Source organism: Buteo buteo, chromosome 18, assembly GCF_964188355.1.
Source record: "Buteo buteo chromosome 18, bButBut1.hap1.1, whole genome shotgun sequence".
Classification (NCBI taxonomy): Eukaryota; Metazoa; Chordata; class Aves; order Accipitriformes; family Accipitridae; genus Buteo; species Buteo buteo.
In genome coordinates this window covers 21606756-21620973 of record NC_134188.1, presented here as the reverse complement: position 1 = coordinate 21620973, position 14218 = coordinate 21606756, and the positions used below count along the sequence as shown (strand labels likewise).

At 39.2% G+C, this 14218-nt stretch overlaps 1 protein-coding gene across 2 annotated transcripts in view; it reads left to right on the top strand.

Annotated features, from left to right (window-relative positions):
* TMEM135 (transmembrane protein 135) overlaps window positions 1–14218 on the top strand; it is a 175177-nt gene that overhangs the window by 102164 nt on the left and 58795 nt on the right. For both annotated transcript variants that reach the window (XM_075050127.1, XM_075050126.1), the window contains one exon: window positions 11038–11084. In XM_075050127.1, coding sequence (XP_074906228.1) covers window positions 11038–11084 — 47 coding nt within the window. The remainder of the gene's footprint in view (window positions 1–11037; window positions 11085–14218) is intronic.

Here is a 14218-nt window from a genome sequence, read left to right as displayed (position 1 = left end):
AAATCTACCCTCTTTCAGTTTAAAGCCATTGCCCCTTGTCCTATCCCTACATGCCCTTGTAAAAAGTCCCTCCCCATCTTTCCTGTAGGTCCCCTTTAGGTACTGGAAGGCTTCTATAAGTTCTCCCCGGATCCTTCTCTTCTCCAGGCTGAACAACCCCAACTCTCTCAGCCTGTCCTCATGGGAGAGGTGCTCCAGCCCCCAATCATCTTTGCCGTCCTGCTGTGGACAGCTGTGTGGCAACCTAACGGAGTGATGTTTTTACAGCTGATAATTGAGGGTTTATATTTTATAGACTGGGACATAACATGGAGACCTGGGAGTACTAGAAGGTGCAGAATAGGATTGGAGGTGTGTGCGCATTTTTCGGTGTCGGAGCTGCCTGCAAGTTGTGTGTCAAAGGATTGATTAGTTTCAGAAATGGGCCCAAATCAGCTCTTCCAATATGAAACACTGTAAAATAGCTTATCTTTCCTCTTCTAGGAAGGCATAATAGTAAGACACTGCTGTTTCATTTGACAATTTTTTTTTATACTTCAGTCTGTCAGGCGTTGTGCATCTTTGAAAGTAGCGGATTCTCATGAAAAGCTTTAAGAACGGCTGTTTTGTGGCTCCATTAAAATATGTTATAGATTTGTTTGCTGTGGTTAAGATAATACGAAAAACAGGGGAAGAGACTTGACAAGTGTGTTGTGAGAAGACAAATGAAGGGTGCTAAAGTGCTTAACTATACGTGTGTATAAGGAATTTGCAAACTAGAAAATCAAGGGTTTAATTTTCTCTTTTATTCTTTCATGCTCTTCTGAGGCTGGCAGGTGCTCCCCGTCTTGGCTCAGTTACCTTCTACATTTGCCAATTATAATCATTTAATCGTGATCAGACAACAGTGCTTTAACATGAATCTACGTAATATCTTGTTTAATAACACATACTAGTGTTTCTTTTGATCTTACCTGTCTAGAGATTGCTTGAGGCTTGTTGGCAGAAAAAAATCAGGAGCCTCTTAACAGCTGAAGTGGTGCAGGTGTAGCTAAATTGGCCAAGTGCCCAATAAGGATCTGACACATTGTTTTCTACTTTTTCATAAAGCCTGTCAATTTTGAAGCAGTAGCAGCAATGTTGCATTGCTTCAGAAGTTACCTAATTTCAACTAGAAAAATAATCATGACGTGGACAACCAAGAATATGACAAGAGTTTTCACCAGTACTTTTGATAGCTCATGAAATTCTCCCCCAATACAGTGGATTTCAAGTACAGAATGACACCAAGTGTTCTAAAGGTTTTGGTTTAACAGGATTTACTATAGAAAGAAGGGAAAACATTGCATAACTTGAAATGTCCAGAGAGATATGTTTCTATTTTGGGATTTTCAGTTGGCCTGTGTCTTTTGGGATCACTGGAAATTTGAGCTCGGTGAAGGACAACCACCATTTTCCATAAGTCGTCATGCTTTTGTACAAAACCAAATTACCTGTTTTCGACATAAAATACCTTTGTATCTTTGGTTTAAAAACTTTAATAATGATGTTTCTGCGTAGGAACTGTGTGACTTCCTTAATAGGCAGTGGCAACACTGAGAATTGAATAGCTCATTTTTGCTACTCACTGCAGTTCTTGGGAATTGAAGGGTGCTGTTAACAGAGAAATAAGGGATATTAGATTACTTTTTAAAAAGTATTTAAAAAAAAAAGAAGGTAGATCACAATTTTTCAATTAATGTGTAAAAGAGGGGTAGTATATGACTTCAGAGTAACCAGACAGTGCCAAAGCTTGTACATAGTACAGCAGGTACTGAGAGTAATACTTGGTTATGGCGTATGTGTTTCGTTAAATCTCTGTCAGATCTTGGACTCGGAGTATTGGTCAGTCCAGACCTGTACGTGCTTGAGGAAACTCAGAATGCTTTGCATTCCCCGTTGGCTCCTTCTCTCTCCACGGGGGATTGAAATCTAAGGAGTTTGTGGCTAAATACAGAGGTTGGTTGTTCAGAACACCCTGTCCCTGTCTAAGAGAACTGTTTGGTCCTCTGAGGTGCCCTCTGTGGGACAGCTCTGGCCTCGGAGAGAGGAACGAGGGATTCGGGCACAGACAGCTGGAAGGTTGCAATAGTGACAGAGCTGCTGCAGGGTTCGGGAGTATATTTTCCCTTCAGCCTTTGTTAAATTTTTACTACAGCCTTAATAAGCCATTTGACAGATCTGAAGTATGTGTTATATTCAATACTGAAATTTAAATAAAGACCAATGGATTCAGGAGCTTGTGCTGAGGTATGAACAAATGTGTGTTTTAGTATATGTAGTGCGTTCATTTAAAATACACACATGGATAACGGTATTTTCATGAATACCGACACTGCAGGAGACCATTATAATCATCCAGTCATTTACTGGTGCCCTGATTTTGGCTGGGATAGAGTTAATTTTCCTTCTAGTAGCTGGTATAATGCTATGTCTTGGGTTCAGTATGAGAAGACTGGTGATAACACACTGATGTTTTCAGTTGTTGCTAAGTCGTGTTTAGACTAAGTCAAAGATTTTCCAGCTTCTCATGCCCAGCCAGCAAGAAGGCTGGAGGGGCACAAGAAGTTGGGAGGGGACACAGCCAGGACAGCTGACCCCAACTGGCCAGAGGGGTATTCCATACCGTGTGATGTTATGCCCAGTATATAAACTGGAGGGAGTTGGCCTGGGGGAGGATTGCTGCTCAGGAACTAATTGGACATCCATCAGTCAGTGAGTGGTGAGCAATTGCATTGTGCATCACTTGTTTTGAATATTCCAATCCTTTTATTATTATTGTCATTTTATTATTATTGTCATTTTATTATTATTGTCATTTTATTATTATTGTCATTTTATTATTATTGTCATTTTATTATTATTAGTTTCTTCTTTTCTGTTCTATTAAACTGTTCTTATCTCAGCCCGCGAGTTTTACCTTTTTCCTTCCAGTTGTCTCCTCCATCCCACTGGGTTTTGGGGAGAGAGTGAGCGGCTGCGTGGTGCTTAGGTGCTGGCTGGGGTTAAACCACAACAACTGGTTAAAACTGGCTGGTGAATCTCACCACATTGTGCATCAAGTGTACAACTCATGCTTAGACTGTTTTGTGTACCGTATTTGGTAAATTAGTCTTACTAACCAGAGAAAAAGTTGCTATCTTACTAGTCTGAATTTGGCAGACTTCAGGTTCTCACCATCGTGTGGGGTTTTTTTTCTATCAAACTAAAGAATAGTCTTTACTCACCCACACTCTTTTAGTGATACTCCAGCCACCTTTGCATCTTCTCTTGAATAAGCCAAAAGTGTTGAGATACTGGCATCTTTAATTTTATTGAAAGTCAGGTATTCTGGGCATTAAATTGCTCTTTGTATCTACCTCTTCTGGGTTTTTTTTAGCTCTCTAGCTGGTGAGAATAAAGTTATGTTAGCATTGCTCTCAGGAAAATCCACTTTGCTAGTGCAAAGGTGATGGGGGATGCAATAAAAATTTCCCCAAGTTATTTTTACTCACTTGGGACAGTAAACGGAGAACTGAGGTAGAGAGCAGGAGAACAGATAGAAACTAGTTCAGTGCTCAGGAAAACCAGTTGCCAAACACATTGCTGATATAATCTAGTCGTAAGTGGCTGTTACAGCCTTCCTCTGCACCATGTCAGAGTGTAAGCGCTGTTTATAGCAGTGAACTCGGCGGTATAGCTGATATTATTAGCAGCTCATGGTTCAGAGCTGAAGTCCTGCCCTTTAGTCCCATAGAGGTGAAGATGTAGCTGTTTTATGTAAGAACTGCCATGTCAGCTGATGGTGACTAATTCCATCAGGTAATTATTTACTCTGTTAATTTCTTGCCTGGGGCATTGAATAATAATAGAGAGTAACTACTTACATTAGTCAGAGTGATCATCAGATCAGATTTTAAGGGGCTGAACATAATGAAACGTGGCACCTATTTTCACGTAACTTCTTTTTACACAACTTTGGTATCTTTTATATGACTTCTGGTATCTTTGTTTGATTACTGAGAAAAATTCAGTTATTTCCATCCCCTTTAACTACTAGAAAACTATAGAAAATTTTATGCTTTTTAACCAGCTATTTTGTTATTGGAAAAGAACAGACTATGAATTTTATAAAGACAGTTCATTGATTAGGATGCTACCAGTTATGTAATGTGCGGGTACAAAAGAGATATTCCATGCACATTTGTTTCCTTGATCATGGAGTACAAGACCATTATATTAATCTGCATGTCTAGTTCCATTATTTTAATTTTTTTTAATAGAAGGGAGCTTGCTTAAGAGATAATCTTAGTGATAAGAGCTGTAGAAAGCTTTTTTATTGGAGCAGTAACATGTCTTGAAATAAAATTTAGGAACCACAAGCAACAGTTGACAAATTTCTATGATTGCACCAATATATAATTATAGTGCTGTTTGTGTAGCTCTGTGGATTTAGAGTTAAAGCTAGGGAGTTTTTTATTAGACCAATTCATATGTATGGAAAAACCCAGAATGGCTTTTTGGTACAAAAAATCCTTCCCCATGTCTGAAGTAGGAGTAAATCTGAAGGATGGATTGTGTACTCAAAAATCCGATGGAGCATCTTCCTTCATCCTTGGTAATGTTAGCTGACATAATAAAAGATATTACAACTACCATACTACTATTCAACTAGGTGTATAAAAGTGAAAGAGTGTTTGTAACCTCTGTCAGCAGAGATAGCAGTAAGCTCTTCTGTGGATAAATGGCTTGTTTTCAGGATTAAAAAAAATGTGTGAACTATTTCCTCAAAATGCTTGTAAAACTGAAAATCTGTATTAAAAAGTAGTCATTGGAGAAAGCAAGCACATTTAGTATTAAATCCTTGTTACTATAGCCATGCTTGTAGAAATATTAATTAGTGATTGATTTAAAAATCGTAGAATCATAGAATGGTTTGGGTTGGAAGGGACCTTAAAGATCATCTAGTTGCAACCCCCCTGCCATGGGCAGGGACACCTTCCACTAGACCAGGTTGCTCAAAGCCCCATCCAACCTGGCCTTGAACACTGCCAGGGATCGATGGGGCATCCACAACTTCTCTGGACAACCTGTTCCAGTGCCTCACCACCCTCACAGTGAAGAACTTCTTCCTTACATCTAATCTAAATCTACCCTCTTTCAGTTTAAAGCCATTACCCCTCGTCCTATCCCTACATGCCCTTGTAAAAAGTCCCTCCCCATCTTTCCTGTAGGTCCCCTTTAGGTACTGGAAGGCTGCTATAAGGTCTCCCTGGAGCCTTCTCTTCTCCAGGCTGAACAACCCCAACTCTCTCAGCCTGTCCCCACAGGAGAGGTGCTCCAGCCCCCTGATCATCTTCATGGCCCTGCTCTGGATCTGCTCAAGCAGGTCCATGTTCTTCTTAATTTGGGGGCCCCAGAGCTGAAGGCAGTACTGCAGGTGGGGGTCTCATGAGAGCAGAGTATAATAGTATATGTTATAGTAATGTAATAATAATAATGTATGTATAATAGTAAGTTTACTTTCTCTTTTTTGTAACTTTTGGAAGAAATTGGCTCAAGTAATAATTATTGGAGTGACTTCTTTTATCTGGGTTTCTAATTTTCCATTATTTTTTACCAATAAAAGTTTCGTCAGGCAGACCTTAGCTGACAGTTCTTTTTTTTTTTTGTAGCTCACAGCCTTCAGGACCTAGGAGTAGTAACTTTATTTTTTTCATCATCAAGTGTAGATATAGCTCTCACATAGGTTGCAAAGTGGTTGATCAAGAAGGTGATGGTTTTCAGGCTTCTTGAATAAATATGCTTGAAGTCAAGTGTTGATGTGCCAGTGGTTGAAACAGCCGGAGGTCTTCTGTGAGCTGGGTTTAACACTATTCAGTGTTGAACTGTAGCTCTGACACTCTAAATGCTTCTACCAGCTGATATCACTGATCTGTCCCTTTTCCCTCCTTCTGTCTCATTTACATAGATTAAGTGTAGCTTCAGTGTTTTTTTTCTTTTTGATTACAAGGTCTGTGTTATTTTATCCCAGACTTAAGCCCTACTAAGTTTTGGCTGTATGGGAGATCGAGCAGCCTCCAATCAGAGACTTTTTTACCCCAGGAAATCTGACTATAATGAAAATGCTTAAGGAGAATACACATAACCTTAGGATTAGGTAATATGCATGAAAAGTCTGAATACACGAGGCTCAAGAGTAGTTTTAATAGTTTTGTCACTGTTATTTTTCCTTCCTCTGGTCCAAGATTTCTGTCTGGCTGTGAGGGCAAGTCATTTGTGAGCTGCTGCTGCTGGTGTTACTGGGGCTGCTGGGAACTGCTTCCAGCCAGAGCTTTTTGTTTTGTGCTTAGAACTGGGAACTGCTGAATGTTGCTTCGTGATGCTGTTTATATGAGGTCTAAGCTTTCTCGGGAAAAAAAAAAAAAAAAAAAAAGGCTTTGTCAGCCAACAGAGATCAGGAAAAAAGTACTTCTTAAGTTTTGTCAGCAACTTTCCTCCTTTTTTATTAAGGTTTAGTATAGTACAGTAAAGTAGAATGTGATCAATTAAATTACAGTGTGTGCCTTATACACCAAATATGCTAACCTGTCCTGGAGCATAGGGATTTTTCCTTGTAACCTATGTGCATCTTTTTAAAAATGTTAAAATCTTTAGGGCGTATCATTCTCATTAGAAACATGTAGGTTGTCTGCTTGTTGTATCTGTTTCTGCAGCTGGAAAGTTTCAAGGTCTGTGTGTTGCCAAGCATAATTTGTTGACCTTGTATTGTAAATCAAAAAGTGACAGACTGTGCAAGAAAAATTCAAAATGAGACTTCCTGCCCACTAGATTATGAGGCTTAAATTCACTCAATATTTAGAATTATATTTCTGTAGGCCTTAGTATTTTTTCCTTTTTTTAGTGTAGTTGTTTTTAAGTCTAAAATACAATGCATATTGTACTGAGGATGCTACAAAAAAAATCTATAGAATGGGGAAAAGTTGAAAAAAAGCCTTGTTTTGAAAGTAGCTTGATTTTGGAGCACGGTGACCATTTGCCTTCTGTTTCTTTGTGCTATGATAAGAGGACAATCACTGGGCTTGCCACGTTGGGCTGTGCATTTCATGTAAAATGGTCAGGTTTAACTGCACATCTTGCTGTCCTTCAGTCGTGTGTGGGAGAGACAGTGTCAAACATGCCCTGAGCATTTCTAGGAGATGTTTGCCTTTACTGATCTTAAATGCCTCTGATAAAGGAGATTCCACAGTCTCACAGGCAACTTGTAGTGTGTCACTACCCTATAGAGAGAGCTCTTCCTAATGTTTAACCTATGTTGTCTTCATTGTAGATTTAGCTTTGTCTTCTTCCTTCTGTACTCGATGAGACAGATTTGTCAGTATGTGATAATTATATGAAAATAGTTGTCATGTTTGTCACTAGCTACCTCTTTTTTAGTTGAAGCAGTTTCTCACCAGCTGTACACTACATGCCTGTTATTTTCATTGTGCTTTTCTGGACTGTCTTGTTTTGTCTATGCTTTTCTTTAACAGTAGTGCCCAAAGCCCTATGTTGGGGTGTTGCTAGCACCAGGTCATTAGAGTAATACGCTGCTGTGTCTTGCCTCCTCTGCTTCTAAAAGAGTCTGTATTATTTTACAGCGCTTTCTGCAGCATTGTGTTGCTGGTGCTTGTTTATTTATGATCTGTGGAATTGGTTATAGTCTTGTACTGCCTACACAGTTGTTTCTTGTCTTGGTTTTTGCATGTGTGATTTCTCCTGCCAGCGACTTCATATTTCTATTTATTGAATTTCATCTTGTTGACTTTGGGCAATTCAATCTCTTTGCATAATTTACCTGGCCTCTAAAGGGTTTTGTGAATTTATGACATAATCTCTGTTCCATTGTTCAAATCATTACCGAAGAGGAAAGCAAAACCTCTTTGGTGACCTCAGTTAAAATGCCTTTTAGTTTGATAATGAACTGCTAACTATTAGAGTCTTCTCCTGTAGTGTTCTTGAGGAGCTCTGTGCCCACTTACTTAACGTATGCAACTGCCACAAAGGTGCATTAAAGTTCAGATAAATGACACCTGCTCTTTTCCTTAAAACATCTGTCAAAAAAAAGTACAATAGATTTAATTGTTTATTCTGTTGGTTGTTTCTTATTGTCATGTTATCTAGATGTTTATAAACTAGCTGTTTCAAATAATTTATTCTAGTATAGTTGTGGATATTAAAAGTGGCCTGGTTGACCATCTAATATTCCCTGAACTTCTCATTTACAAAAATTGGTATCATTTTCATCTTATCCACCTGGCCAAGGTCTTCCACATCTTATTTCCTGGAAGACATCTGATAATTACAAAGGTTGATTAAGCAAGGTCTTCAAGTTGCCAGATTTTGCCAAATGGAATACAGATGATAGACAAATTGATGATAGGTGGATGGTGAGGTGGATTGAAACCTGGCTGGGCTGAACTGGCAGACTCAAAGCACAAAGAAAGTCCAGCGGGAGGCCAGTTAGTAGTGGTGGACCCCAGGAGTCCATGCTGCGGTCAGCAGCATCTTCGTTAATGACCTGGATGAGCGGACAGGAGGCTGCACCCTCAGCAGGTTTGTAGATGATACAAAACTGGGAGGAATTGTTGCTGCACCCGGCGGTCGTGCTGCCGTCCAGAGGGACCTCAACAGGGTGGAGAAATGGGCCAGCAGGAACCTCGTGAGCTTCAACAAGGGGAAGTGCCAAGTCCTGCCCCTGGGGAGGAATAACCCCAGGCACCCGTATGTGCTGGGGGCAACTGGAAAGCAGCTTTGCAGAAAAGACCTTGGGGGTCCTGGTGGACATCAAGCTGAACGTGAACCAGCAAAGGAAGCCAGCAGCCTCGTGGGCTGCATTAGAAGAAGCATGGCCAGCAGGTCGAGGGAGGTCATCCTTCCCCTCTACTCAGAGCTGGTGAGACACATCTGTAGTGTTGTGTCCAGTGCTGGGTTTCCCGGTACGAGACAGACGTGGACATACTGGAGTGAAGGGCCATGAAGGTGATTAAGGGCTTGGAGCATCTCTCGTACAAGGAGAGGCTGAGAGAGCTGGGGTGCCTTAGTCTGGAGAAGAGAGCGCTCTGAGGGAATCTTAATGATTTGTATAAATACTTGTTAGGTTGTTATCAAACTTACTAAAAAAAAAAAAAGGTAAAAAAAGGAATAAAAGAAAAAAGGTCAAGAAAAAGAGACTATTTAGTGAAGTGAGTGTTTTTAATATTGAAAGGCATACTCTTCCCCTGGCCCAAAACCTGGTTCTTTGCCATTTCTCACTTATTTCTCGATATCATTGCTCAGGCTTTCAAAGCTTCTTGTCCCTTCTGTGTCCCAGAAATGGCATCCAGAGAATTGATGCTTGTTGTTTGAATGATTAAATATGGTTTGAGCTTTGGAGGGTTAGGGCAGATCTTTTTAAGTAAACTCAGGTTTAAATGTAAGTCTGCTTTTGCTGCTAGTTTGAACTGAAATATACCATTGTCCTCACTTTGCCCTCATGATTTCATATAAAATTACTTCAGATGTTCACACTTTTAATGCAGAATAATAAAATACAATAGTACTGGTGAAGGAAAAGGAAAAAAATGGGTAGTTTACACAGCAAACATTATAATGTCTCGTGTGACCTAATTTTAAGTCACATGCCAGAGGACTTAGAAAAGGGAAATAGTCTCATTGTAAGATTTTTTTTTCTCTGAAAGTCATTGTAAACTTTTCCTATTTAAATTTTTATCACACTTTCTGATCTGTATCAACACGCAGCAGCCTACTGTTCTACGTGTTTATAACCTTCAAATATGCACTACTGCCAGCATTTCCATTTCTTTTCACTTAAGCTATCTGTATCTTATCATGATCAAAACTTCGTTAACCCTTGAAAATAAGTGCAAGTGTTTTCTAAAACTGTTGCAATTTTTCTGTAAGGTTTTTGCCTCCTGAACAACGGTATGAATATGGGCCAGTATATCTAGAACAAACCGGTATTTTCTCACTCTCAATCTGTGTCTGGCAAATGGAGTGGATTAAGGCAGGTTATGAATTTAAAGCATGGTGTAGTTGTTTCTGAAACAGCGGTATGTACAAGCAGTGCTGCAGTCAAGGTACAACGGCTTGTTGGTATCTCGAGGATGACGGCTTCGTCCTTCCTCCCCTTCTCTGCTCCTGGCACAGAGGTCCCCTCCTTCCCTTTTGCCTGTGCCTCCTCTGGTGCTTTTATACCCTTCCAGTGATCTCCTTATCTCGCCGAGTTGGCAGAAAACTCTCCAAAGGTTTGATTTATGCTTTTTTTCCTCCTTGAGTTTGTTTTCTTCAGCATTTGTGAGCCACTGTGCAGGTGGGAAGGAGGAGGCAGGAGCACTGAGCCCCAGCAGAGGGGACAGGAGAAGAAGCAGGATGTTCCCCTCGCAGTGCTGGAGAGCTGCTAAGTTTGCTCACTGACTCGTGTATGATCACATTGATGATCTAGAGCAAGATAGGATTACTCCAAGTGAGTTTAACACTAAGGTGTTACTACTAGAAAGGATACTCTCATGTGGGAATAGAATTATCTACTCTCAAACTTGCTGGAAAGCAGTTAAGCAGAAGCAGCTGGCTGTACAGACTTCTTAAATGTCCTACCTTTTAAACTGAAACTAGCAATATGGTATTTGAATAAATCACAAAAGCAAAGAGACAAAATACAATGTTTAAATTACTGTTCTATTACTTTGTTGTTTTCATTCTATTGTTTTGTTACTATTTTATATTAATGCTGCTATTTTAAGTGGCATCATTTGCTGTGTCTGTTGTCCTGCTACCCTGGTTTGGATTTCATATTTTTTTTTAACTTTGACAGGAATGGCTCAAAGTCCACTAGAAAGAAGAGAATCCTTTTTGGTGGATTCAGGCAAGATTTCATTCTGGCCCATCAAGCGTATAAATAAAGTGTAACTTTTATAGTAACGGTTGTAAAAGCTTCATGATCCAGAATACTCAGTAGTAGTGTGATGTTTTATGTAATAACTCTCTTTCTCCTTCTTGTAGGTCCTTTTGTTCTGCATCACAGCTGCTCTGTTCATGTTCTTTTTCAGGTATGTTGCTAGTTTATCTATGTATGTTTGTAAAGATTGTTTTAAACAGCATTTCTAAGAGCTTACTTGATTTTTGGTATTCATCTGAAAACTTGTATATTCTTGACTCAGGCTTTCTGAGTTGAGTAGAGTGCTTCCATGGCATTAAAACCCCAGTGCTGTGAATGTAATTGGGCTAAAAAGGGAAACGCTGAGTGAAATGTTTTCAATCTTCTGGAGGTTATACTGATTGCTTAAGGAGCCTCCTCTCATCTCCTAATTAAGACCCTGGAGATCTAACATTACATAGTATGAAAACAGCTGAAATGCTGCTTTTCATGTATGTTCTTAAATAGCTTATGGCAGGGAAGATAACATTTTTTCTTGTAGTGAAAATAGAGGAGAACAGGAAAATGAGGTTTTACAGTCTTAAATAATATCAAATATTTGATATGCATGCAGGTGCAACTGCCTTCTTTTAATTGTAGAGTAAACTAGTTTCACATACACTTTCACAAGTTATTAGTTGTATTCCTTTTTAAAAACATACGCTAGTGGGGTCGGATGCAACACTCATTTTAAAAACTTTTTTCTCTCTCGGTTTGCAATATATATGTAATAAGTCATTTACCTTGTCATTGTTTCCCTTTTAAATACCAGACCTCTCAAATTTTCTTTATTTTATCTCAAGCTGAAAAGTTGCTTGCTAAAGTAACCTTCAACTACAGCCCTTTGACAGAATTTTCTGTGGCATGTAGCTGTCTGTGGTTCTTCAAGCCATATGATCCCCTGGTAAAAGCAAAACTGGAAACTGCAGCTTGTTTTTTCGGAATTCCATTACTTATGAATTACATACGGATATTGCCCAAGAACAGCCTGTGGATAGGAGAGAGCTGTTAATTTAAAGAATTCGAAGAAGCATTCCTCCTTTCATCTACCACCCACAAAGACCCTTGCATTGGCAGTTGTTTTGTTTTATTTTCTTCTACTTCCCATAGTCATGGCGTAACAGCCTTGGAGAATTTGACTTGTAAGGTTGAAGTTGGACACCTGTCTGTATGTTAATTAAACCAACTCAAAACACTGAAATGCTGGTGAAAGCTATAAATGTTGTATGATTTTGGAGGAAGCTAGTTATCTCCTGTCTATGTCTTTGGTAACGATCCAGTGTTTTAGAGACAACCTGGAAATTAAATGAGAACTAATCAGAGCCCAGGGTATTTGGTGAATTCCTCCCTGACCTGACACAGCAATAGCAGCAGCTGAAAGGGCTACAAACCACTTTCTCTTCTAAAATTAGTCCCTCCATGCCAGGGTTGATGGATATCCTGTTGAGCAATCATCAGCAAAATTTAACTCCTTTGTCTTTGGTGTTGTAACAGAGGAATTAAAATAGAGGATTAGGTAGTTATAGGTCCATTAGTTTAATTTCCAGGGAAAAAACCCCCATCTGTTTGTAAACAACAAAAATGGTAAGACAAAGTAGATTTATCAAAAATAATTAGCAGAGACCACTTTTGGGGATTTTTTTTTTCCTTTCTCAGTGTAATCGGTATTGTGACTAGAACTTCTTCACAGTGGTTCATGTGGTACTTTGCTAAAGAAACCAGATACAGCTGGTCTGGGGGAAAATACCTCTGGGTGTGTACAGAACCCTCCGGACAGTGTGTGGACAGAGTTTTTGGCAGAGGTTGGCTGTCAGACAGAGGATGCCTTGACTGTGTTGACAAGCACCTACTCAGGTCCTCTGTTGTTTAATATTTTTATATTTAAATAATGACAAGGATATCAGTGAAAATGCTAATTACACATGTAGATAAAACTGCTGGGTGGGAACTGCAGTTACTTTGCAGAACAGACTTGGAACTCGAATAAACGCAAACTGGAGATAAGATCTGAGAAACAGTAAAGCTGTTTAGTAACGACAAGGTTGAGGTAATATACTTACAGCTGTAGGGAATCAAATGGTTAAGGAGCAGTTCACTGAAAAAAGACCCAACAGTAGTTGTTGCACACTGCTAGCTGAGTGTAAGTCAACAATTTCACATTCCTGTAACAAGGGAAACACTGTAATGGGAGGTACAGAGTTTTTGAAATGTATGAAGTTGTCTTTTATTGCACTTAAAGTTTAAGAAGTTCTCGGTGCATTTTTGTGTCCTTTTCGATTGTTATGTGCCAAGAAGAATATGGAAGAGTCAGAGAAACCTCAGACAGTGATCTGGAGTTTGGAAAACATGGCTTATTTAAAAGGATGGATTGTGTTTACTTAATTTTTAAAAAAAAAAAGGATGGAATGACTGTCTTCATGTGTGTACAAGACTGCTGAAAAGAGGAAGAGAATAGATAGTCTGTTCTTGCTGGCTGTGATAGAAAGGATGAGAAATAACAGAGCAAGACATTTCTTCTTACAATAATAAATTGCAGCAGGGATAAACTCACTTAGATAGCAAGGAAAGAAATCTTAAGAAGGAAGCAGTGCATGCCAGCATGGCTTAGGGTGATCTTTGCTGAACCTAGGAGATGAAAAGTTATTGTAGTTGGATTGTTCAGAACTGTTTTCTTCGTGGAGGAATTAAGATATGTTCTATACATGACATGGCTTTCAGGATGTCTTTTCAGGTTGCCGTGTTAATAACAGCCTGTTAAGTTAGCTTGCTTAGTGTTGCTTCTGAAAGGCAAGTGCTCTGGTTGATAGTTATCCACTAAAAGAGAACAAAATCAATATGGCACATAATTGTAACATGATCATATCTCTCCCTTGATGTGGGTATTTTCCTACGCGCACCAGTAGGAAATACTTCTCTAATAGATGTATGAATCTTGATCTATGGAAATATGAGCAAGTTCTCAATTTATTGGAATATTTCCTTTTCTAGTATAATGAATTTTCTCAGTATCTCTTTATAATGTCAATCTTGAGTTATTTTCAAAACAAATGATGTAATGGCCCTTTGGCCAGGCAGTTATGATGTGCTGATGCTTCTCTCTGCCAACACTTGCACATCTGATTTCTGCCTCCAAAGCAGCAGAAAGGCTCAGAAGCCTGTGTAATGGATCTGGGGAGTTTATTATTAAAAACATGGAAGTATTCAGATGATCTTCCTTTCATTTGGTATAGAAAGGGTTTATCCAATTGTAAAATGAATGCATTTACT